At 37.1% G+C, this 24,637-nt stretch overlaps 1 protein-coding gene across 2 annotated transcripts; it reads left to right on the top strand.

Annotated features, from left to right (window-relative positions):
• Nucleotides 1-205: 205 nt before the first annotated feature.
• LOC130426428 (GTPase IMAP family member 2-like) lies at nucleotides 206-24,307 on the top strand. Of its 2 annotated transcripts, none has more exons than XM_056753198.1 (6): nucleotides 206-284; nucleotides 695-822; nucleotides 931-990; nucleotides 22,823-23,383; nucleotides 23,459-24,064; nucleotides 24,154-24,307. In XM_056753198.1, exons 2-6 carry the CDS (start codon nucleotides 801-803, stop codon nucleotides 24,171-24,173), a joined length of 1,269 nt encoding a protein of 422 aa, XP_056609176.1. In that variant the 5' UTR covers nucleotides 206-284; nucleotides 695-800; the 3' UTR covers nucleotides 24,174-24,307. The 2 variants fall into 2 exon arrangements, with proteins under 2 accessions (XP_056609176.1, XP_056609178.1); XM_056753200.1 differs by having other exon boundaries at nucleotides 23,054-23,383.
• Nucleotides 24,308-24,637: the final 330 nt, after the last annotated feature.

The raw sequence follows: 24,637 nt of genomic DNA on the forward strand, positions 1-24,637 counted from the left end.
ATTTAATGTTTTTGACAGTATTTGAGACTGAACAGCATGTGTTAACAGGAAGAAAGTGTGTTATATGGAGCATACAGTTTTGATTTTATATATCTGCAGTGACATGTTGATAAGCTAACATTTGTCATGTCACACATACTTGTCGTGAAGTATGAAGTCATGTGACTGGTTCTGTCTTCCTGGAATTGTTTGTGTTTGACTCCTCCCTGACTGAGATCTCCTCCTGCTCTCGTCAAGAAAATCCTGAAAGAATCATCTAAACACGATGAAAGCTTAGCATACAGGTACAACATTTTCAATTGAAGACTCTTAATAGAGTAAATACATATTAGACAGAACATTAAATAATGTTAAAGTAAGTGTGTGAATGAGCTGCAGAAACATTAGACACTTTCACTTCTTTCACCGAAGCGACTCATAATCACATCTGTGTGTGTGTACAGTAAATATATAACATATGATAGTCATATTTTGCAACAGTACAGCGAGTTATTACTGTTCTGTCGAATTTGAACAATTTTGTTGTAAAACAATATTGCCATTGTAGAGTTATGTGGTGTTTCACTTTAAGTGACGGTCTTACATGAGATATAACGTCAGTTGACAGAAGCTGTAGGAGAGCTGGGGTTGTGAAATAAAGAAAAGATTTAACTCTCACACATGTGTTTCATCAAACATACATCACAATATCCAGAAGGTGTAGAATTGCAGAGAAAACAAATCTTGTGAAGGATGAGAGGTTTACTGAGGCTGTAAGAAGATCATCTGAAGATTAAAATAAAGACACAGAGAACACAAACATGTGCAGCACTGACAGCCCAGGTGAGACACACAACACTGATGTTCTATAATGACATTTATAATCATATCAGAGTTAAATATACTGTGAGTGTAATGTGTGTTTGTGTAATGTGTGTTTGTGTCCTGCAGTGTCTGTTGATCCCAATCCTGCTCACAAGAGAAGATGGAGTTTAGAGCAACCTCCTTATAGTGAGTCTTTATTATTTTTCTGGGTAAAGATGTGTCAGTAAACAGTAAGGGCCCTATCTTGCACCCAGCGCAATTGACTTTGTACACCGACGCATGTGTCATTCCTATTTTGCACCCGCGCAAAGCGCGCTTTTCCCTCCACAGAAGCACGTCGCTAAACTAGTGAATGAACTTGCGCTCCCTGGGCGGTTCAGCGCAAAAAAGGAGGCGTGTTCCGGCGCAAACAATCCCAGGTGCTATTTTGCTGTTCCATTAAACAATTGCGCCACTGACCAGAAAAAACCTAGTCTAAAGTCAGTGGCGCGGTGCGCGTTGTTCATTATGCTATTTTAAGGGCCCATGCTTGACCATAATGTATAGCGTGCACAACGCGCATACACTTTGCTCATGTAATCTACACAGATTATTTTTGCAAATCATAAACTGTTACACTAAAAAAATATTAACACATGAGAAGACGGAAATCATTGTGGTGTGCCACGAAGATGTGAAAAAATAAGCATAAATCTAGCTTACAAATTATTCAGGCTAATTGTAGTAATTAAGGATCAGACCTGTTTGCCCAATAGTGGCAATAAGACATATATGTATATAAGGACATCTGACAAATTGGTTTGTCCGTCAAGAACCAGGAAAAAACCAGGACGTCTTATGATGTCATTGTAGCGCTTGCTGAACTTGTGCGACGTCCTGGGGATGCCAGCTGATGAAACAATTGTGGCTATTTCCTCCCACGTCTGTTTAACCGACGCTATTTTGGGTGGGTTTCTCCCATCCCCATACAACACAACTTCTCTGTCTTTCACTGCTCTTACAAGAACATCAGTCTCCTCGGCTGTGAACCGCTCCTGGCGTGCGCCTGGTAAATACGTCATAATAATAGCAATCCATAATGGAACTTGCGCACCTGCTTTTAAAGGGAATGTTGGATGACGCTCTGATTGGTTTATTTCACGTTACGCCCAAACCACACCTATGAATAATGAAGCTACTTCAGACCAACCCATTTAAGATTTGCACCGGGCGCAAGAGCCGTTTATCCCGCCGGGAAAATAACAACAGCGCCGAGAACCGCCCACAAAGTTACTTGCGCCTCGCGCTTTGACACTTGCGTTTCAGATCGTTAAAATAGGGCCCTAAATGTGTGTTTGTTGTGTTACAGTGAGGATTGTTCTTCTGGGTAAAGATGTGTCAGTAAACAGTAAATGTGTGTTTGTTGTGTTACAGTGAGGATTGTTCTTCTGGGTAAAGATGTGTCAGTAAACAGTAAATGTGTGTTTGTTGTGTTACAGTGAGGATTGTTCTGTTGTGTAAAGATGTGTCAGTAAACAGTAAATGTGTGTTTGTTGTGTTACAGTGAGGATTGTTCTTCTGGGTAAAGATGTGTCAGTAAACAGTAATTGTGTGTTTGTTGTGTTACAGTGAGGATTGTTCTGTTGGGTAAAGATGTGTCAGTAAACAGTAAATGTGTGTTTGTTGTGTTACAGTGAGGATTGTTCTTCTGGGTAAAGATGGTTCAGTAAACAGTAAATGTGTGTTTGTTGTGTTACAGTGAGGATTGTTCTTCTGGGTAAAGATGTGTCAGTAAACAGTAAATGTGTGTTTGTTGTGTTACAGTGAGGATTGTTCTGTTGGGTAAAGATGTGTCAGTAAACAGTAAATGTGTGTTTGTTGTGTTACAGTGAGGATTGTTCTTCTGGGTAAAGATGGTTCAGTAAACAGTAAATGTGTGTTTGTTGTGTTACAGTGAGGATTGTTCTTCTGGGTAAAGATGGTTCAGTAAACAGTAAATGTGTGTTTGTTGTGTTACAGTGAGGATTGTTCTTCTAGGTAAAGATGTGACAGTAAACAGTAAATGTGTGTTTGTTGCGTTACAGTGAGGATTGTTCTGTTGAGTAAAGATGTGTCAGTAAACAGTAAATGTGTGTTTGTTGTGTTACAGTGAGGATTGTTCTTCTGGGTAAAGATGGTTCAGTAAACAGTAAATGTGTGTTTGTTGTGTTACAGTGAGGATTGTTCTTCTAGGTAAAGATGTGACAGTAAACAGTAATTGTGTGTTTGTTGTGTTACAGTGAGGATTGTTCTGTTGGGTAAAGATGTGTCAGTAAACAGTAAATGTGTGTTTGTTGTGTTACAGTGAGGATTGTTCTGTTGGGTAAAGATGTGTCAGTAAACAGTAAATGTGTGTTTGTTGTGTTACAGTGAGGATTGTTCTTCTGGGTAAAGATGGTTCAGTAAACAGTAAATGTGTGTTTGTTGTGTTACAGTGAGGATTGTTCTTCTGGGTAAAGATGGTTCAGTAAACAGTAAATGTGTGTTTGTTGCGTTACAGTGAGGATTGTTCTTCTGGGTAAAGATGTGTCAGTAAACAGTAAATGTGTGTTTGTTGTGTTACAGTGAGGATTGTTCTGTTGTGTAAAGATGTGTCAGTAAACAGTAAATGTGTGTTTGTTGTGTTACAGTGAGGATTGTTCTTCTGGGTAAAGATGGTTCAGTAAACAGTAAATGTGTGTTTGTTGTGTTACAGTGAGGATTGTTCTTCTGGGTAAAGATGTGTCAGTAAACAGTAAATGTGTGTTTGTTGTGTTACAGTGAGGATTGTTCTTCTGGGTAAAGATGTGTCAGTAAACAGTTAATGTGTGTTTGTTGTGTTACAGTGAGGACTGTTCTGTTGTGTAAAGATGTGTCAGTAAACAGTAAATGTGTGTTTGTTGTGTTACAGTGAGGATTGTTCTGTTGTGTAAAGATGTGTCAGTAAACAGTAAATGTGTGTTTGTTGCGTTACAGTGAGGATTGTTCTTCTGGGTAAAGATGTGTCAGTAAACAGTAAATGTGTGTTTGTTGTGTTACAGTGAGGATTGTTCTGTTGTGTAAAGATGTGTCAGTAAACAGTTAATGTGTGTTTGTTGTGTTACAGTGAGGACTGTTCTGTTGTGTAAAGATGTGTCAGTAAACAGTAAATGTGTGTTTGTTGTGTTACAGTGAGGATTGTTCTGTTGTGTAAAGATGTGTCAGTAAACAGTAAATGTGTGTTTGTTGCGTTACAGTGAGGATTGTTCTTCTGGGTAAAGATGGTTCAGTAAACAGTAAATGTGTGTTTGTTGTGTTACAGTGAGGATTGTTCTTCTGGGTAAAGATGTGTCAGTAAACAGTAAATGTGTGTTTGTTGTGTTACAGTGAGGATTGTTCTGTTGTGTAAAGATGTGTCAGTAAACAGTAAATGTGTGTTTGTTGTGTTACAGTGAGGATTGTTCTGTTGTGTAAAGATGTGTCAGTAAACAGTAAATGTGTGTTTGTTGTGTTACAGTGAGGATTGTTCTTCTGGGTAAAGATGTGTCAGTAAACAGTAAATGTGTGTTTGTTGTGTTACAGTGAGGATTGTTCTTCTGGGTAAAGATGTGTCAGTAAACAGTAAATGTGTGTTTGTTGCGTTACAGTGAGGATTGTTCTTCTGGGTAAAGATGGTTCAGTAAACAGTAAATGTGTGTTTGTTGTGTTACAGTGAGGATTGTTCTTCTAGGTAAAGATGTGACAGTAAACAGTAAATGTGTGTTTGTTGCGTTACAGTGAGGATTGTTCTTCTGGGTAAAGATGTGTCAGTAAACAGTAAATGTGTGTTTGTTGTGTTACAGTGAGGATTGTTCTGTTGTGTAAAGATGTGTCAGTAAACAGTAAATGTGTGTTTGTTGTGTTACAGTGAGGATTGTTCTTCTGGGTAAAGATGTGTCAGTAAACAGTAAATGTGTGTTTGTTGTGTTACAGTGAGGATTGTTCTGTTGGGTAAAGATGTGTCAGTAAACAGTAAATGTGTGTTTGTTGTGTTACAGTGAGGATTGTTCTTCTGGGTAAAGATGGTTCAGTAAACAGTAAATGTGTGTTTGTTGTGTTACAGTGAGGATTGTTCTTCTAGGTAAAGATGTGACAGTAAACAGTAAATGTGTGTTTGTTGCGTTACAGTGAGGATTGTTCTTCTGGGTAAAGATGTGTCAGTAAACAGTAAATGTGTGTTTGTTGTGTTACAGTGAGGATTGTTCTGTTGTGTAAAGATGTGTCAGTAAACAGTAAATGTGTGTTTGTTGTGTTACAGTGAGGATTGTTCTTCTGGGTAAAGATGTGTCAGTAAACAGTAAATGTGTGTTTGTTGTGTTACAGTGAGGATTGTTCTTCTGGGTAAAGATGTGTCAGTAAACAGTAAATGTGTGTTTGTTGTGTTACAGTGAGGATTGTTCTGTTGTGTAAAGATGTGTCAGTAAACAGTTAATGTGTGTTTGTTGTGTTACAGTGAGGACTATTCTGTTGTGTAAAGATGTGTCAGTAAACAGTAAATGTGTGTTTGTTGTGTTACAGTGAGGATTGTTCTTCTGGGTAAAGATGTGTCAGTAAACAGTAAATGTGTGTTTGTTGTGTTACAGTGAGGATTGTTCTTCTAGGTAAAGATGTGACAGTAAACAGTAAATGTGTGTTTGTTGTGTTACAGTGAGGATTGTTCTTCTGGGTAAAGATGTGTCAGTAAACAGTTAATGTGTGTTTGTTGTGTTACAGTGAGGATTGTTCTGTTGTGTAAAGATGTGTCAGTAAACAGTAAATGTGTGTTTGTTGTGTTACAGTGAGGATTGTTCTGTTGTGTAAAGATGTGTCAGTAAACAGTAAATGTGTGTTTGTTGCGTTACAGTGAGGATTGTTCTGTTGGGTAAAGATGTGTCAGTAAACAGTAAATGTGTGTTTGTTGTGTTACAGTGAGGATTGTTCTGTTGTGTAAAGATGTGTCAGTAAACAGTAAATGTGTGTTTGTTGCGTTACAGTGAGGATTGTTCTTCTGGGTAAAGATGTGTCAGTAAACAGTAAATGTGTGTTTGTTGTGTTACAGTGAGGATTGTTCTGTTGTGTAAAGATGTGTCAGTAAACAGTAAATGTGTGTTTGTTGTGTTACAGTGAGGATTGTTCTTCTGGGTAAAGATGTGTCAGTAAACAGTAAATGTGTGTTTGTTGTGTTACAGTGAGGATTGTTCTGTTGTGTAAAGATGTGTCAGTAAACAGTAAATGTGTGTTTGTTGTGTTACAGTGAGGATTGTTCTTCTGGGTAAAGATGTGTCAGTAAACAGTAAATGTGTGTTTGTTGTGTTACAGTGAGGATTGTTCTTCTGGGTAAAGATGTGTCAGTAAACAGTAAATGTGTGTTTGTTGTGTTACAGTGAGGATTGTTCTTCTGGGTAAAGATGTGTCAGTAAACAGTAAATGTGTGTTTGTTGTGTTACAGTGAGGATTGTTCTGTTGTGTAAAGATGTGTCAGTAAACAGTAAATGTGTGTTTGTTGTGTTACAGTGAGGATTGTTCTTCTGGGTAAAGATGTGTCAGTAAACAGTAAATGTGTGTTTGTTGTGTTACAGTGAGGATTGTTCTGTTGGGTAAAGATGTGTCAGTAAACAGTAAATGTGTGTTTGTTGTGTTACAGTGAGGATTGTTCTTCTGGGTAAAGATGGTTCAGTAAACAGTAAATGTGTGTTTGTTGTGTTACAGTGAGGATTGTTCTTCTGGGTAAAGATGGTTCAGTAAACAGTAAATGTGTGTTTGTTGTGTTACAGTGAGGATTGTTCTTCTGGGTAAAGATGTGTCAGTAAACAGTTAATGTGTGTTTGTTGTGTTACAGTGAGGACTGTTCTGTTGTGTAAAGATGTGTCAGTAAACAGTAAATGTGTGTTTGTTGTGTTACAGTGAGGATTGTTCTGTTGTGTAAAGATGTGTCAGTAAACAGTAAATGTGTGTTTGTTGCGTTACAGTGAGGATTGTTCTTCTGGGTAAAGATGGTTCAGTAAACAGTAAATGTGTGTTTGTTGTGTTACAGTGAGGATTGTTCTTCTGGGTAAAGATGTGTCAGTAAACAGTTAATGTGTGTTTGTTGTGTTACAGTGAGGATTGTTCTGTTGTGTAAAGATGTGTCAGTAAACAGTAAATGTGTGTTTGTTGTGTTACAGTGAGGATTGTTCTGTTGTGTAAAGATGTGTCAGTAAACAGTAAATGTGTGTTTGTTGCGTTACAGTGAGGATTGTTCTGTTGGGTAAAGATGTGTCAGTAAACAGTAAATGTGTGTTTGTTGTGTTACAGTGAGGATTGTTCTGTTGTGTAAAGATGTGTCAGTAAACAGTAAATGTGTGTTTGTTGCGTTACAGTGAGGATTGTTCTTCTGGGTAAAGATGTGTCAGTAAACAGTAAATGTGTGTTTGTTGTGTTACAGTGAGGATTGTTCTGTTGTGTAAAGATGTGTCAGTAAACAGTAAATGTGTGTTTGTTGTGTTACAGTGAGGATTGTTCTGTTGTGTAAAGATGTGTCAGTAAACAGTAAATGTGTGTTTGTTGTGTTACAGTGAGGATTGTTCTGTTGTGTAAAGATGTGTCAGTAAACAGTAAATGTGTGTTTGTTGTGTTACAGTGAGGATTGTTCTTCTGGGTAAAGATGTGTCAGTAAACAGTAAATGTGTGTTTGTTGTGTTACAGTGAGGATTGTTCTGTTGTGTAAAGATGTGTCAGTAAACAGTAAATGTGTGTTTGTTGTGTTACAGTGAGGATTGTTCTGTTGTGTAAAGATGTGTCAGTAAACAGTAAATGTGTGTTTGTTGCGTTACAGTGAGGATTGTTCTTCTGGGTAAAGATGTGTCAGTAAACAGTAAATGTGTGTTTGTTGTGTTACAGTGAGGATTGTTCTGTTGGGTAAAGATGTGTCAGTAAACAGTAAATGTGTGTTTGTTGTGTTACAGTGAGGATTGTTCTGTTGGGTAAAGATGTGTCAGTAAACAGTAAATGTGTGTTTGTTGTGTTACAGTGAGGATTGTTCTGTTGGGTAAAGATGTGTCAGTAAACAGTAAATGTGTGTTTGTTGTGTTACAGTGAGGATTGTTCTGTTGAGTAAAGATGTGTCAGTAAACAGTAAATGTGTGTTTGTTGTGTTACAGTGAGGATTGTTCTTCTGGGTAAAGATGTGTCAGTAAACAGTAAATGTGTGTTTGTTGTGTTACAGTGAGGATTGTTCTGTTGTGTAAAGATGTGTCAGTAAACAGTAAATGTGTGTTTGTTGTGTTACAGTGAGGACTGTTCTGTTGTGTAAAGATGTGTCAGTAAACAGTAAATGTGTGTTTGTTGTGTTACAGTGAGGATTGTTCTTCTGGGTAAAGATGTGTCAGTAAACAGTAAATGTGTGTTTGTTGCGTTACAGTGAGGATTGTTCTTCTGGGTAAAGATGTGTCAGTAAACAGTAAATGTGTGTTTGTTGTGTTACAGTGAGGATTGTTCTGTTGTGTAAAGATGTGTCAGTAAACAGTAAATGTGTGTTTGTTGTGTTACAGTGAGGATTGTTCTTCTGGGTAAAGATGTGTCAGTAAACAGTAAATGTGTGTTTGTTGTGTTACAGTGAGGATTGTTCTGTTGTGTAAAGATGTGTCAGTAAACAGTAAATGTGTGTTTGTTGTGTTACAGTGAGGATTGTTCTTCTGGGTAAAGATGTGTCAGTAAACAGTTAATGTGTGTTTGTTGTGTTACAGTGAGGATTGTTCTGTTGTGTAAAGATGTGTCAGTAAACAGTAAATGTGTGTTTGTTGTGTTACAGTGAGGATTGTTCTGTTGTGTAAAGATGTGTCAGTAAACAGTAAATGTGTGTTTGTTGCGTTACAGTGAGGATTGTTCTGTTGGGTAAAGATGTGTCAGTAAACAGTAAATGTGTGTTTGTTGTGTTACAGTGAGGATTGTTCTGTTGTGTAAAGATGTGTCAGTAAACAGTAAATGTGTGTTTGTTGCGTTACAGTGAGGATTGTTCTTCTGGGTAAAGATGTGTCAGTAAACAGTAAATGTGTGTTTGTTGTGTTACAGTGAGGATTGTTCTGTTGTGTAAAGATGTGTCAGTAAACAGTAAATGTGTGTTTGTTGTGTTACAGTGAGGATTGTTCTTCTGGGTAAAGATGTGTCAGTAAACAGTAAATGTGTGTTTGTTGTGTTACAGTGAGGATTGTTCTTCTGGGTAAAGATGTGTCAGTAAACAGTAAATGTGTGTTTGTTGTGTTACAGTGAGGATTGTTCTTCTGGGTAAAGATGTGTCAGTAAACAGTAAATGTGTGTTTGTTGTGTTACAGTGAGGATTGTTCTGTTGTGTAAAGATGTGTCAGTAAACAGTAAATGTGTGTTTGTTGTGTTACAGTGAGGATTGTTCTTCTGGGTAAAGATGTGTCAGTAAACAGTAAATGTGTGTTTGTTGTGTTACAGTGAGGATTGTTCTGTTGGGTAAAGATGTGTCAGTAAACAGTAAATGTGTGTTTGTTGTGTTACAGTGAGGATTGTTCTTCTGGGTAAAGATGGTTCAGTAAACAGTAAATGTGTGTTTGTTGTGTTACAGTGAGGATTGTTCTTCTGGGTAAAGATGGTTCAGTAAACAGTAAATGTGTGTTTGTTGTGTTACAGTGAGGATTGTTCTTCTGGGTAAAGATGTGTCAGTAAACAGTTAATGTGTGTTTGTTGTGTTACAGTGAGGACTGTTCTGTTGTGTAAAGATGTGTCAGTAAACAGTAAATGTGTGTTTGTTGTGTTACAGTGAGGATTGTTCTGTTGTGTAAAGATGTGTCAGTAAACAGTAAATGTGTGTTTGTTGCGTTACAGTGAGGATTGTTCTTCTGGGTAAAGATGGTTCAGTAAACAGTAAATGTGTGTTTGTTGTGTTACAGTGAGGATTGTTCTTCTGGGTAAAGATGTGTCAGTAAACAGTTAATGTGTGTTTGTTGTGTTACAGTGAGGATTGTTCTGTTGTGTAAAGATGTGTCAGTAAACAGTAAATGTGTGTTTGTTGTGTTACAGTGAGGATTGTTCTGTTGTGTAAAGATGTGTCAGTAAACAGTAAATGTGTGTTTGTTGCGTTACAGTGAGGATTGTTCTGTTGGGTAAAGATGTGTCAGTAAACAGTAAATGTGTGTTTGTTGTGTTACAGTGAGGATTGTTCTGTTGTGTAAAGATGTGTCAGTAAACAGTAAATGTGTGTTTGTTGCGTTACAGTGAGGATTGTTCTTCTGGGTAAAGATGTGTCAGTAAACAGTAAATGTGTGTTTGTTGTGTTACAGTGAGGATTGTTCTGTTGTGTAAAGATGTGTCAGTAAACAGTAAATGTGTGTTTGTTGTGTTACAGTGAGGATTGTTCTGTTGTGTAAAGATGTGTCAGTAAACAGTAAATGTGTGTTTGTTGTGTTACAGTGAGGATTGTTCTGTTGTGTAAAGATGTGTCAGTAAACAGTAAATGTGTGTTTGTTGTGTTACAGTGAGGATTGTTCTTCTGGGTAAAGATGTGTCAGTAAACAGTAAATGTGTGTTTGTTGTGTTACAGTGAGGATTGTTCTGTTGTGTAAAGATGTGTCAGTAAACAGTAAATGTGTGTTTGTTGTGTTACAGTGAGGATTGTTCTGTTGTGTAAAGATGTGTCAGTAAACAGTAAATGTGTGTTTGTTGCGTTACAGTGAGGATTGTTCTTCTGGGTAAAGATGTGTCAGTAAACAGTAAATGTGTGTTTGTTGTGTTACAGTGAGGATTGTTCTGTTGGGTAAAGATGTGTCAGTAAACAGTAAATGTGTGTTTGTTGTGTTACAGTGAGGATTGTTCTGTTGGGTAAAGATGTGTCAGTAAACAGTAAATGTGTGTTTGTTGTGTTACAGTGAGGATTGTTCTGTTGGGTAAAGATGTGTCAGTAAACAGTAAATGTGTGTTTGTTGTGTTACAGTGAGGATTGTTCTGTTGAGTAAAGATGTGTCAGTAAACAGTAAATGTGTGTTTGTTGTGTTACAGTGAGGATTGTTCTTCTGGGTAAAGATGTGTCAGTAAACAGTAAATGTGTGTTTGTTGTGTTACAGTGAGGATTGTTCTGTTGTGTAAAGATGTGTCAGTAAACAGTAAATGTGTGTTTGTTGCGTTACAGTGAGGATTGTTCTTCTGGGTAAAGATGTGTCAGTAAACAGTAAATGTGTGTTTGTTGTGTTACAGTGAGGATTGTTCTGTTGTGTAAAGATGTGTCAGTAAACAGTTAATGTGTGTTTGTTGTGTTACAGTGAGGACTGTTCTGTTGTGTAAAGATGTGTCAGTAAACAGTAAATGTGTGTTTGTTGTGTTACAGTGAGGATTGTTCTTCTGGGTAAAGATGTGTCAGTAAACAGTAAATGTGTGTTTGTTGCGTTACAGTGAGGATTGTTCTTCTGGGTAAAGATGGTTCAGTAAACAGTAAATGTGTGTTTGTTGTGTTACAGTGAGGATTGTTCTTCTGGGTAAAGATGTGTCAGTAAACAGTAAATGTGTGTTTGTTGTGTTACAGTGAGGATTGTTCTTCTGGGTAAAGATGTGTCAGTAAACAGTAAATGTGTGTTTGTTGTGTTACAGTGAGGATTGTTCTTCTGGGTAAAGATGTGTCAGTAAACAGTAAATGTGTGTTTGTTGTGTTACAGTGAGGATTGTTCTTCTGGGTAAAGATGTGTCAGTAAACAGTAAATGTGTGTTTGTTGTGTTACAGTGAGGATTGTTCTTCTGGGTAAAGATGTGTCAGTAAACAGTAAATGTGTGTTTGTTGTGTTACAGTGAGGATTGTTCTGTTGTGTAAAGATGTGTCAGTAAACAGTTAATGTGTGTTTGTTGTGTTACAGTGAGGACTGTTCTGTTGTGTAAAGATGTGTCAGTAAACAGTAAATGTGTGTTTGTTGTGTTACAGTGAGGATTGTTCTGTTGTGTAAAGATGTGTCAGTAAACAGTAAATGTGTGTTTGTTGCGTTACAGTGAGGATTGTTCTTCTGGGTAAAGATGGTTCAGTAAACAGTAAATGTGTGTTTGTTGTGTTACAGTGAGGATTGTTCTTCTGGGTAAAGATGTGTCAGTAAACAGTAAATGTGTGTTTGTTGTGTTACAGTGAGGATTGTTCTGTTGTGTAAAGATGTGTCAGTAAACAGTAAATGTGTGTTTGTTGTGTTACAGTGAGGATTGTTCTTCTGGGTAAAGATGGTTCAGTAAACAGTAAATGTGTGTTTGTTGTGTTACAGTGAGGATTGTTCTTCTGGGTAAAGATGTGTCAGTAAACAGTAAATGTGTGTTTGTTGTGTTACAGTGAGGATTGTTCTGTTGTGTAAAGATGTGTCAGTAAACAGTAAATGTGTGTTTGTTGTGTTACAGTGAGGATTGTTCTGTTGTGTAAAGATGTGTCAGTAAACAGTAAATGTGTGTTTGTTGTGTTACAGTGAGGATTGTTCTGTTGTGTAAAGATGTGTCAGTAAACAGTAAATGTGTGTTTGTTGTGTTACAGTGAGGATTGTTCTGTTGTGTAAAGATGTGTCAGTAAACAGTAAATGTGTGTTTGTTGCGTTACAGTGAGGATTGTTCTGTTGGGTAAAGATGTGTCAGTAAACAGTAAATGTGTGTTTGTTGTGTTACAGTGAGGATTGTTCTGTTGTGTAAAGATGTGTCAGTAAACAGTAAATGTGTGTTTGTTGCGTTACAGTGAGGATTGTTCTTCTGGGTAAAGATGTGTCAGTAAACAGTAAATGTGTGTTTGTTGTGTTACTGTGAGGATTGTTCTGTTGTGTAAAGATGTGTCAGTAAACAGTAAATGTGTGTTTGTTGTGTTACAGTGAGGATTGTTCTTCTGGGTAAAGATGTGTCAGTAAACAGTAAATGTGTGTTTGTTGTGTTACAGTGAGGATTGTTCTGTTGTGTAAAGATGTGTCAGTAAACAGTAAATGTGTGTTTGTTGTGTTACAGTGAGGATTGTTCTGTTGGGTAAAGATGTGTCAGTAAACAGTAAATGTGTGTTTGTTGTGTTACAGTGAGGATTGTTCTGTTGAGTAAAGATGTGTCAGTAAACAGTAAATGTGTGTTTGTTGTGTTACAGTGAGGATTGTTCTTCTGGGTAAAGATGTGTCAGTAAACAGTAAATGTGTGTTTGTTGTGTTACAGTGAGGATTGTTCTTCTGGGTAAAGATGGTTCAGTAAACAGTAAATGTGTGTTTGTTGTGTTACAGTGAGGATTGTTCTTCTGGGTAAAGATGGTTCAGTAAACAGTAAATGTGTGTTTGTTGTGTTACAGTGAGGATTGTTCTTCTGGGTAAAGATGTGTCAGTAAACAGTTAATGTGTGTTTGTTGTGTTACAGTGAGGACTGTTCTGTTGTGTAAAGATGTGTCAGTAAACAGTAAATGTGTGTTTGTTGTGTTACAGTGAGGATTGTTCTGTTGTGTAAAGATGTGTCAGTAAACAGTAAATGTGTGTTTGTTGCGTTACAGTGAGGATTGTTCTGTTGTGTAAAGATGTGTCAGTAAACAGTAAATGTGTGTTTGTTGTGTTACAGTGAGGATTGTTCTTCTGGGTAAAGATGGTTCAGTAAACAGTAAATGTGTGTTTGTTGTGTTACAGTGAGGATTGTTCTTCTGGGTAAAGATGTGTCAGTAAACAGTAAATGTGTGTTTGTTGTGTTACAGTGAGGATTGTTCTGTTGTGTAAAGATGTGTCAGTAAACAGTAAATGTGTGTTTGTTGTGTTACAGTGAGGATTGTTCTGTTGGGTAAAGATGTGTCAGTAAACAGTAAATGTGTGTTTGTTGTGTTACAGTGAGGATTGTTCTTCTGGGTAAAGATGTGTCAGTAAACAGTAAATGTGTGTTTGTTGTGTTACAGTGAGGATTGTTCTGTTGTGTAAAGATGTGTCAGTAAACAGTAAATGTGTGTTTGTTGTGTTACAGTGAGGATTGTTCTGTTGTGTAAAGATGTGTCAGTAAACAGTAAATGTGTGTTTGTTGTGTTACAGTGAGGATTGTTCTTCTGGGTAAAGATGTGTCAGTAAACAGTAAATGTGTGTTTGTTGTGTTACAGTGAGGATTGTTCTTCTGGGTAAAGATGTGTCAGTAAACAGTAAATGTGTGTTTGTTGTGTTACAGTGAGGATTGTTCTGTTGTGTAAAGATGTGTCAGTAAACAGTAAATGTGTGTTTGTTGCGTTACAGTGAGGATTGTTCTTCTGGGTAAAGATGTGTCAGTAAACAGTAAATGTGTGTTTGTTGTGTTACAGTGAGGATTGTTCTTCTAGGTAAAGATGTGACAGTAAACAGTAAATGTGTGTTTGTTGTGTTACAGTGAGGATTGTTCTTCTGGGTAAAGATGTGTCAGTAAACAGTTAATGTGTGTTTGTTGTGTTACAGTGAGGATTGTTCTGTTGTGTAAAGATGTGTCAGTAAACAGTAAATGTGTGTTTGTTGTGTTACAGTGAGGATTGTTCTGTTGTGTAAAGATGTGTCAGTAAACAGTAAATGTGTGTTTGTTGCGTTACAGTGAGGATTGTTCTGTTGGGTAAAGATGTGTCAGTAAACAGTAAATGTGTGTTTGTTGTGTTACAGTGAGGATTGTTCTGTTGTGTAAAGATGTGTCAGTAAACAGTAAATGTGTGTTTGTTGCGTTACAGTGAGGATTGTTCTTCTGGGTAAAGATGTGTCAGTAAACAGTAAATGTGTGTTTGTTGTGTTACAGTGAGGATTGTTCTGTTGTGTAAAGATGTGTCAGTAAACAGTAAATGTGTGTTTGTTGTGTTACAGTGAGGATTGTTCTTCTGGGTAAAGATGTGTCAGTAAACAGTAAATGTGTGTTTGTTGTGTTACAGTGAGGATTGTTCTGTTGTGTAAAGATGTGTCAGTAAACAGTAAATGTGTGTTTGTTGTGTTACAGTGAGGATTGTTCTTCTGGGTAAAGATGTGTCAGTAAACAGTAAATGTGTGTTTGTTGTGTTACAGTGAGGATTGTTCTTCTGGGTAAAGATGTGTCAGTAAACAGTAAATGTGTGTTTGTTGTGTTACAGTGAGGATTGTTCTTCTGGGTAAAGATGTGTCAGTAAACAGTAAATGTGTGTTTGTTGTGTTACAGTGAGGATTGTTCTGTTGTGTAAAGATGTGTCAGTAAACAGTAAATGTGTGTTTGTTGTGTTACAGTGAGGATTGTTCTTCTGGGTAAAGATGTGTCAGTAAACAGTAAATGTGTGTTTGTTGTGTTACAGTGAGGATTGTTCTGTTGGGTAAAGATGTGTCAGTAAACAGTAAATGTGTGTTTGTTGTGTTACAGTGAGGATTGTTCTTCTGGGTAAAGATGGTTCAGTAAACAGTAAATGTGTGTTTGTTGTGTTACAGTGAGGATTGTTCTTCTGGGTAAAGATGGTTCAGTAAACAGTAAATGTGTGTTTGTTGTGTTACAGTGAGGATTGTTCTTCTGGGTAAAGATGTGTCAGTAAACAGTTAATGTGTGTTTGTTGTGTTACAGTGAGGACTGTTCTGTTGTGTAAAGATGTGTCAGTAAACAGTAAATGTGTGTTTGTTGTGTTACAGTGAGGATTGTTCTGTTGTGTAAAGATGTGTCAGTAAACAGTAAATGTGTGTTTGTTGCGTTACAGTGAGGATTGTTCTTCTGGGTAAAGATGGTTCAGTAAACAGTAAATGTGTGTTTGTTGTGTTACAGTGAGGATTGTTCTTCTGGGTAAAGATGTGTCAGTAAACAGTTAATGTGTGTTTGTTGTGTTACAGTGAGGATTGTTCTGTTGTGTAAAGATGTGTCAGTAAACAGTAAATGTGTGTTTGTTGTGTTACAGTGAGGATTGTTCTGTTGTGTAAAGATGTGTCAGTAAACAGTAAATGTGTGTTTGTTGCGTTACAGTGAGGATTGTTCTGTTGGGTAAAGATGTGTCAGTAAACAGTAAATGTGTGTTTGTTGTGTTACAGTGAGGATTGTTCTGTTGTGTAAAGATGTGTCAGTAAACAGTAAATGTGTGTTTGTTGCGTTACAGTGAGGATTGTTCTTCTGGGTAAAGATGTGTCAGTAAACAGTAAATGTGTGTTTGTTGTGTTACAGTGAGGATTGTTCTGTTGTGTAAAGATGTGTCAGTAAACAGTAAATGTGTGTTTGTTGTGTTACAGTGAGGATTGTTCTGTTGTGTAAAGATGTGTCAGTAAACAGTAAATGTGTGTTTGTTGTGTTACAGTGAGGATTGTTCTGTTGTGTAAAGATGTGTCAGTAAACAGTAAATGTGTGTTTGTTGTGTTACAGTGAGGATTGTTCTTCTGGGTAAAGATGTGTCAGTAAACAGTAAATGTGTGTTTGTTGTGTTACAGTGAGGATTGTTCTGTTGTGTAAAGATGTGTCAGTAAACAGTAAATGTGTGTTTGTTGTGTTACAGTGAGGATTGTTCTGTTGTGTAAAGATGTGTCAGTAAACAGTAAATGTGTGTTTGTTGCGTTACAGTGAGGATTGTTCTTCTGGGTAAAGATGTGTCAGTAAACAGTAAATGTGTGTTTGTTGTGTTACAGTGAGGATTGTTCTGTTGGGTAAAGATGTGTCAGTAAACAGTAAATGTGTGTTTGTTGTGTTACAGTGAGGATTGTTCTGTTGGGTAAAGATGTGTCAGTAAACAGTAAATGTGTGTTTGTTGTGTTACAGTGAGGATTGTTCTGTTGGGTAAAGATGTGTCAGTAAACAGTAAATGTGTGTTTGTTGTGTTACAGTGAGGATTGTTCTGTTGAGTAAAGATGTGTCAGTAAACAGTAAATGTGTGTTTGTTGTGTTACAGTGAGGATTGTTCTTCTGGGTAAAGATGTGTCAGTAAACAGTAAATGTGTGTTTGTTGTGTTACAGTGAGGATTGTTCTGTTGGGTAAAGATGTGTCAGTAAACAGTAAATGTGTGTTTGTTGTGTTACAGTGAGGATTGTTCTGTTGGGTAAAGATGTGTCAGTAAACAGTAAATGTGTGTTTGTTGTGTTACAGTGAGGATTGTTCTTCTGGGTAAAGATGTGTCAGTAAACAGTAAATGTGTGTTTGTTGTGTTACAGTGAGGATTGTTCTGTTGTGTAAAGATGTGTCAGTAAACAGTAAATGTGTGTTTGTTGTGTTACAGCGAGGATTGTTCTGTTGTGTAAAGATGTGTCAGTAAACAGTAAATGTGTGTTTGTTGTGTTACAGCGAGGATTGTTCTGTTGAGTAAAGATGTGTCAGTAAACAGTAAATGTGTGTTTGTTGTGTTACAGTGAGGATTGTTCTTCTGGGTAAAGATGTGTCAGTAAACAGTAAATGTGTGTTTGTTGTGTTACAGTGAGGATTGTTCTGTTGTGTAAAGATGTGTCAGTAAACAGTAAATGTGTGTTTGTTGTGTTACAGTGAGGATTGTTCTGTTGTGTAAAGATGTGTCAGTAAACAGTAAATGTGTGTTTGTTGTGTTACAGTGAGGATTGTTCTGTTGTGTAAAGATGTGTCAGTAAACAGTAAATGTGTGTTTGTTGTGTTACAGTGAGGATTGTTCTGTTGTGTAAAGATGTGTCAGTAAACAGTAAATGTGTGTTTGTTGTGTTACAGTGAGGATTGTTCTTCTGGGTAAAGATGTGTCAGTAAACAGTAAATGTGTGTTTGTTGCGTTACAGTGAGGATTGTTCTGTTGTGTAAAGATGTGTCAGTAAACAGTAAATGTGTGTTTGTTGCGTTACAGTGAGGATTGTTCTTCTGGGTAAAGATGGTTCAGTAAACAGTAAATGTGTGTTTGTTGTGTTACAGTGAGGATTGTTCTTCTGGGTAAAGATGTGTCAGTAAACAGTAAATGTGTGTTTGTTGTGTTACTGTGAGGATTGTTCTGTTGTGTAAAGATGTGTCAGTAAACAGTAAATGTGTGTTTGTTGTGTTACAGTGAGGATTGTTCTTCTGGGTAAAGATGTGTCAGTAAACAGTAAATGTGTGTTTGTTGTGTTACAGTGAGGATTGTTCTGTTGTGTAAAGATGTGTCAGTAAACAGTAAATGTGTGTTTGTTGCGTTACAGTGAGGATTGTTCTTCTGGGTAAAGATGTGTCAGTAAACAGTAAATGTGTGTTTGTTGTGTTACAGTGAGGATTGTTCTTCTGGGTAAAGATGTGTCAGTAAACAGTAAATGTGTGTTTGTTGTGTTACAGTGATGATTGTTCTTCTGGGTAAAGATGTGTCAGTAAACAGTAAATGTGTGTTTGTTGTGTTACAGTGAGGATTGTTCTGTTGTGTAAAGATGTGTCAGTAAACAGTAAATGTGTGTTTGTTGCGTTACAGTGAGGATTGTTCTTCTGGGTAAAGATGTGTCAGTAAACAGTAAATGTGTGTTTGTTGTGTTACAGTGAGGATTGTTCTTCTGGGTAAAGATGTGTCAGTAAACAGTAAATGTGTGTTTGTTGTGTTACAGTGATGATTGTTCTTCTGGGTAAAGATGTGTCAGTAAACAGTAAATGTGTGTTTGTTGTGTTACAGTGAGGATTGTTCTTCTGGGTAAAGATGTGTCAGTAAACAGTAAATGTGTGTTTGTTGTGTTACAGTGAGGATTGTTCTGTTGGGTAAAGATGTGTCAGTAAACAGTAAATGTGTGTTTGTTGTGTTACAGTGAGGATTGTTCTTCTGGGTAAAGATGTGTCAGTAAACAGTAAATGTGTGTTTGTTGTGTTACAGTGAGGATTGTTCTTCTGGGTAAAGATGTGTCAGTAAACAGTAAATGTGTGTTTGTTGTGTTACAGTGAGGATTGTTCTTCTGGGTAAAGATGTGTCAGTAAACAGTAAATGTGTGTTTGTTGTGTTACAGTGAGGATTGTTCTTCTGGGTAAAGATGTGTCAGTAAACAGTAAATGTGTGTTTGTTGTGTTACAGTCAGGATTGTTCTTCTGGGTAAAGATGTGTCAGTAAACAGTAAATGTGTGTTTGTTGTGTTACAGTGAGGATTGTTCTGTTGGGTAAAGATGTGTCAGTAAACAGTAAATGTGTGTTTGTTGTGTTACAGTGAGGATTGTTCTTCTGGGTAAAGATGTGTCAGTAAACAGTAAATGTGTGTTTGTTGTGTTACAGTGAGGATTGTTCTGTTGTGTAAAGATGTGTCAGTAAACAGTAAATGTGTGTTTGTTGTGTTACAGTGAGGATTGTTCTGTTGGGTAAAGATGTGTCAGTAAACAGTAAATGTGTGTTTGTTGTGTTACAGTGAGGATTGTTCTGTTGGGTAAAGATGTGTCAGTAAACAGTAAATGTGTGTTTGTTGTGTTACAGTGAGGATTGTTCTGTTGTGTAAAGATGTGTCAGTAAACAGTAAATGTGTGTTTGTTGTGTTACAGTGAGGATTGTTCTTCTGGGTAAAGATGTGTCAGTAAACAGTAAATCTGTGTTTGTTGTGTTACAGTGAGGATTGTTCTGTTGTGTAAAGATGTGTCAGTAAACAGTAAATGTGTGTTTGTTGTGTTACAGTGAGGATTGTTCTGTTGTGTAAAGATGTGTCAGTAAACAGTAAATGTGTGTTTGTTGTGTTACAGTGAGGATTGTTCTTCTGGGTAAAGATGTGTCAGTAAACAGTAAATGTGTGTTTGTTGTGTTACAGTGAGGATTGTTCTGTTGTGTAAAGATGTGTCAGTAAACAGTAAATGTGTGTTTGTTGTGTTACAGTGAGGATTGTTCTGTTGTGTAAAGATGTGTCAGTAAACAGTAAATGTGTGTTTGTTGTGTTACAGTGAGGATTGTTCTGTTGGGTAAAGATGTGTCAGTAAACAGTAAATGTGTGTTTGTTGTGTTACAGTGAGGATTGTTCTGTTGGGTAAAGATGTGTCAGTAAACAGTAAATGTGTGTTTGTTGTGTTACAGTGAGGATTGTTCTGTTGGGTAAAGATGTGTCAGTAAACAGTAAATGTGTGTTTGTTGTGTTACAGTGAGGATTGTTCTTCTGGGTAAAGATGTGTCAGTAAACAGTAAATGTGTGTTTGTTGTGTTACAGTGAGGATTGTTCTTCTGGGTAAAGATGTGTCAGTAAACAGTAAATGTGTGTTTGTTGTGTTACAGTGAGGATTGTTCTGTTGTGTAAAGATGTGTCAGTAAACAGTAAATGTGTGTTTGTTGTGTTACAGTGAGGATTGTTCTGTTGTGTAAAGATGTGTCAGTAAACAGTAAATGTGTGTTTGTTGTGTTACAGTGAGGATTGTTCTTCTGGGTAAAGATGTGTCAGTAAACAGTAAATGTGTGTTTGTTGTGTTACAGTGAGGATTGTTCTGTTGTGTAAAGATGTGTCAGTAAACAGTAAATGTGTGTTTGTTGTGTTACAGTGAGGATTGTTCTTCTGGGTAAAGATGTGTCAGTAAACAGTAAATGTGTGTTTGTTGTGTTACAGTGAGGATTGTTCTTCTGGGTAAAGATGTGTCAGTAAACAGTAAATGTGTGTTTGTTGCGTTACAGTGAGGATTGTTCTGTTGTGTAAAGATGTGTCAGTAAACAGTAAATGTGTGTTTGTTGTGTTACAGTGAGGATTGTTCTTCTGGGTAAAGATGTGTCAGTAAACAGTAAATGTGTGTTTGTTGTGTTACAGTGAGGATTGTTCTTCTGGGTAAAGATGTGTCAGTAAACAGTAAATGTGTGTTTGTTGTGTTACAGTGAGGATTGTTCTGTTGTGTAAAGATGTGTCAGTAAACAGTAAATGTGTGTTTGTTGTGTTACAGTGAGGATTGTTCTGTTGTGTAAAGATGTGTCAGTAAACAGTAAATGTGTGTTTGTTGTGTTACAGTGAGGATTGTTCTTCTGGGTAAAGATGTGTCAGTAAACAGTAAATGTGTGTTTGTTGTGTTACAGTGAGGATTGTTCTGTTGTGTAAAGATGTGTCAGTAAACAGTAAATGTGTGTTTGTTGTGTTACAGTGAGGATTGTTCTTCTGGGTAAAGATGTGTCAGTAAACAGTAAATGTGTGTTTGTTGTGTTACAGTGAGGATTGTTCTTCTGGGTAAAGATGTGTCAGTAAACAGTAAATGTGTGTTTGTTGCGTTACAGTGAGGATTGTTCTGTTGTGTAAAGATGTGTCAGTAAACAGTAAATGTGTGTTTGTTGTGTTACAGTGAGGATTGTTCTGTTGTGTAAAGATGTGTCAGTAAACAGTAAATGTGTGTTTGTTGTGTTACAGTGAGGATTGTTCTGTTGTGTAAAGATGTGTCAGTAAACAGTAAATGTGTGTTTGTTGTGTTACAGTGAGGATTGTTCTGTTGTGTAAAGATGTGTCAGTAAACAGTAAATGTGTGTTTGTTGTGTTACAGTGAGGATTGTTCTTCTGGGTAAAGATGTGTCAGTAAACAGTAAATGTGTGTTTGTTGCGTTACAGTGAGGATTGTTCTGTTGTGTAAAGATGTGTCAGTAAACAGTAAATGTGTGTTTGTTGTGTTACAGTGAGGATTGTTCTGTTGGGTAAAGATGTGTCAGTAAACAGTAAATGTGTGTTTGTTGTGTTACAGTGAGGATTGTTCTGTTGGGTAAAGATGTGTCAGTAAACAGTAAATGTGTGTTTGTTGTGTTACAGTGAGGATTGTTCTGTTGGGTAAAGATGTGTCAGTAAACAGTAAATGTGTGTTTGTTGTGTTACAGTGAGGATTGTTCTTCTGGGTAAAGATGTGTCAGTAAACAGTAAATGTGTGTTTGTTGTGTTACAGTGAGGATTGTTCTTCTGGGTAAAGATGTGTCAGTAAACAGTAAATGTGTGTTTGTTGTGTTACAGTGAGGATTGTTCTTCTGGGTAAAGATGTGTCAGTAAACAGTAAATGTGTGTTTGTTGTGTTACAGTGAGGATTGTTCTGTTGTGTAAAGATGTGTCAGTAAACAGTTAATGTGTGTTTGTTGTGTTACAGTGAGGATTGTTCTGTTGTGTAAAGATGTGTCAGTAAACAGTAAATGTGTGTTTGTTGTGTTACAGTGAGGATTGTTCTGTTGGGTAAAGATGTGTCAGTAAACAGTAAATGTGTGTTTGTTGTGTTACAGTGAGGATTGTTCTTCTGGGTAAAGATGTGTCAGTAAACAGTAAATGTGTGTTTGTTGTGTTACAGTGAGGATTGTTCTTCTGGGTAAAGATGTGTCAGTAAACAGTAAATGTGTGTTTGTTGTGTTACAGTGAGGATTGTTCTTCTGGGTAAAGATGTGTCAGTAAACAGTAAATGTGTGTTTGTTGTGTTACAGTGAGGATTGTTCTGTTGTGTAAAGATGTGTCAGTAAACAGTAAATGTGTGTTTGTTGTGTTACAGTGAGGATTGTTCTGTTGTGTAAAGATGTGTCAGTAAACAGTAAATGTGTGTTTGTTGTGTTACAGTGAGGATTGTTCTTCTGGGTAAAGATGTGTCAGTAAACAGTAAATGTGTGTTTGTTGTGTTACAGTGAGGATTGTTCTTCTGGGTAAAGATGTGTCAGTAAACAGTAAATGTGTGTTTGTTGCGTTACAGTGAGGATTGTTCTGTTGTGTAAAGATGTGTCAGTAAACAGTAAATGTGTGTTTGTTGTGTTACAGTGAGGATTGTTCTGTTGTGTAAAGATGTGTCAGTAAACAGTAAATGTGTGTTTGTTGTGTTACAGTGAGGATTGTTCTGTTGTGTAAAGATGTGTCAGTAAACAGTAAATGTGTGTTTGTTGTGTTACAGTGAGGATTGTTCTGTTGTGTAAAGATGTGTCAGTAAACAGTAAATGTGTGTTTGTTGTGTTACAGTGAGGATTGTTCTTCTGGGTAAAGATGTGTCAGTAAACAGTAAATGTGTGTTTGTTGCGTTACAGTGAGGATTGTTCTGTTGTGTAAAGATGTGTCAGTAAACAGTAAATGTGTGTTTGTTGTGTTACAGTGAGGATTGTTCTTCTGGGTAAAGATGTGTCAGTAAACAGTAAATGTGTGTTTGTTGTGTTACAGTGAGGATTGTTCTTCTGGGTAAAGATGTGTCAGTAAACAGTAAATGTGTGTTTGTTGTGTTACAGTGAGGATTGTTCTTCTGGGTAAAGATGTGTCAGTAAACAGTAAATGTGTGTTTGTTGTGTTACAGTGAGGATTGTTCTGTTGTGTAAAGATGTGTCAGTAAACAGTCGAGTGGGAAACTTCATGTTGTGTAGATCAGCGTTTGAGACTGAATCTTCTCCAGATGATCTTCACTGCTGTGAGAGAGTCAGAGGAAAACACATGACACTCATCAACTGTCCTCATCTGCTCCAACACAACCTGTCATCACATCACATCACACAAACACTGAGAGAGTGTGTGTCTCTGTCTCATCCAGGACCTCATGTCATCATTCTCATCTTTAAACATGATGATGAGTGTTCAAGAGAAGATCAAGAGCATGTGGAGATGATCCTCAACTCTTTCTCTGACAGTGTTTATGAACACACACTGGTATTGACCACACACCACTCACCACACACTCATGTCAATGACAACATACAAGAAATTATTAGAAAATGTCTAAACAAACACTACAGACTGGAGAAAAACAGCTCCCCATCTAAATTTAATGAGACATTAGAGAATATTGTCCAAATGAACAGTGGAGGACATCTGATGTGTGAAGACCAATTTCTCACTATGATGCAGCTGACAGAAGAAAGCGGTGAGTTTAATATATTTCATTAAATAAAAATGAAAAAAGTGTATTATTTCAATCTTCCTATTGTTTCACTTTCAGATGTTGTGAAGCTGAATGTGGTTGTGTGTGGAAGTGACAGAAGATTAAAGAGCTTCATCTCAAAGCTGATGTTGAATGAGAGCAGCAGAAGATCAGAGTTGAGATCAGATTGTGTGATGAAGAGAGAGATGGAGGTGTGTGGACGTCTGATCAATCTGCTGGAGCTTCCAGATCTCTTCAACACTTCACTGTCAGATGATGAACTGATGCGTCAAACTCTCTGCTGTCTGTCTCTCTGTCATCCTGGAGTTCATGTGTTTCTCTTCATCATTCCTCATCATTCACTCACTGATGAACACAAAGCTGAAATGCAGGAGATACACAGAATATTCAGCTCAAGAATCAGAAGTCACATGATGATCCTGATAATGCAGAAGTCTGAAGACACACCAGCAGAACTTGATGACGTCACACAGTCTGTTATTAAACGTTATGCAGCTCAAAATCATTTTGTTCATCCAAACACACAAGTGTCCACATTACTGGAGAGAATTCAGCAGATGATAGAAGATAACAGAGCAGCTTCTTTCACTACACAAACATTTTTATATGAACAGATGAAGAAGATGAAAGATGAAGAGATGAAGACACAAATCCTTTTACCAGGTAAGAATCAGAAAAACACAGATAATGACTGTTTGGCCCTTTTTGATATCACACTTCATGAACAAATAAACTCATTTTTTCTTTGACAGATCTTTCAGAGATGAGGTGAGGATTGTGCTGTTGGGTAAGACTGGAGTTGGGAAGAGTGCTTCAGGAAACACAATCTTAGGAAGAGAAGTGTTTCTATCAGAAGAATCTTGTGAATCAGTGACCAGCGAGTGTCAGAAACACACAGCAAAGATCAAGAAGAGATTGATCACTGTGATCGACACTCCAGGACTGTTTGATACTGAACTGAGTCAAGAAGAGATTCAGAGAGAAATGACCAACTGCATCTCCATGATTCTGCCTGGACCTCATGTGTTTATCATTGTGTTGAGTTTATCTCACCGTTTCACTCAAGAAGAGGCAACAACAGTGAAGATCATTAAAGAGACGTTTGGAGAAAACTCTTTCATGTACACTATGGTACTCTTCACCAGAGGAGATCATCTGAAGAAGAAAACTATTGAAGAGTTTTTAGGAAAACCTGGATCTCCTCTGAGAAATCTGATAGAAGAGTGTCGAAACAGA

The sequence above is a fragment of the Triplophysa dalaica genome, chromosome 7 (assembly GCF_015846415.1).
Source record: "Triplophysa dalaica isolate WHDGS20190420 chromosome 7, ASM1584641v1, whole genome shotgun sequence".
Classification (NCBI taxonomy): Eukaryota; Metazoa; Chordata; class Actinopteri; order Cypriniformes; family Nemacheilidae; genus Triplophysa; species Triplophysa dalaica.

Bases quoted from the DNA above. Each gene is read 5' to 3' on its own strand.
- LOC130426428 (XM_056753198.1), top strand. From the start codon at position 801: ATGTGCAGCACTGACAGCCCAG. The intron at 991-22,822 runs GTGAGTCTTTAT...GTTGTGTTACAG, and splicing joins TTTAGAGCAACCTCCTTATA to TGAGGATTGTTCTGTTGTGT. The intron at 23,384-23,458 runs GTGAGTTTAATA...TTTCACTTTCAG, and splicing joins GCAGCTGACAGAAGAAAGCG to ATGTTGTGAAGCTGAATGTG.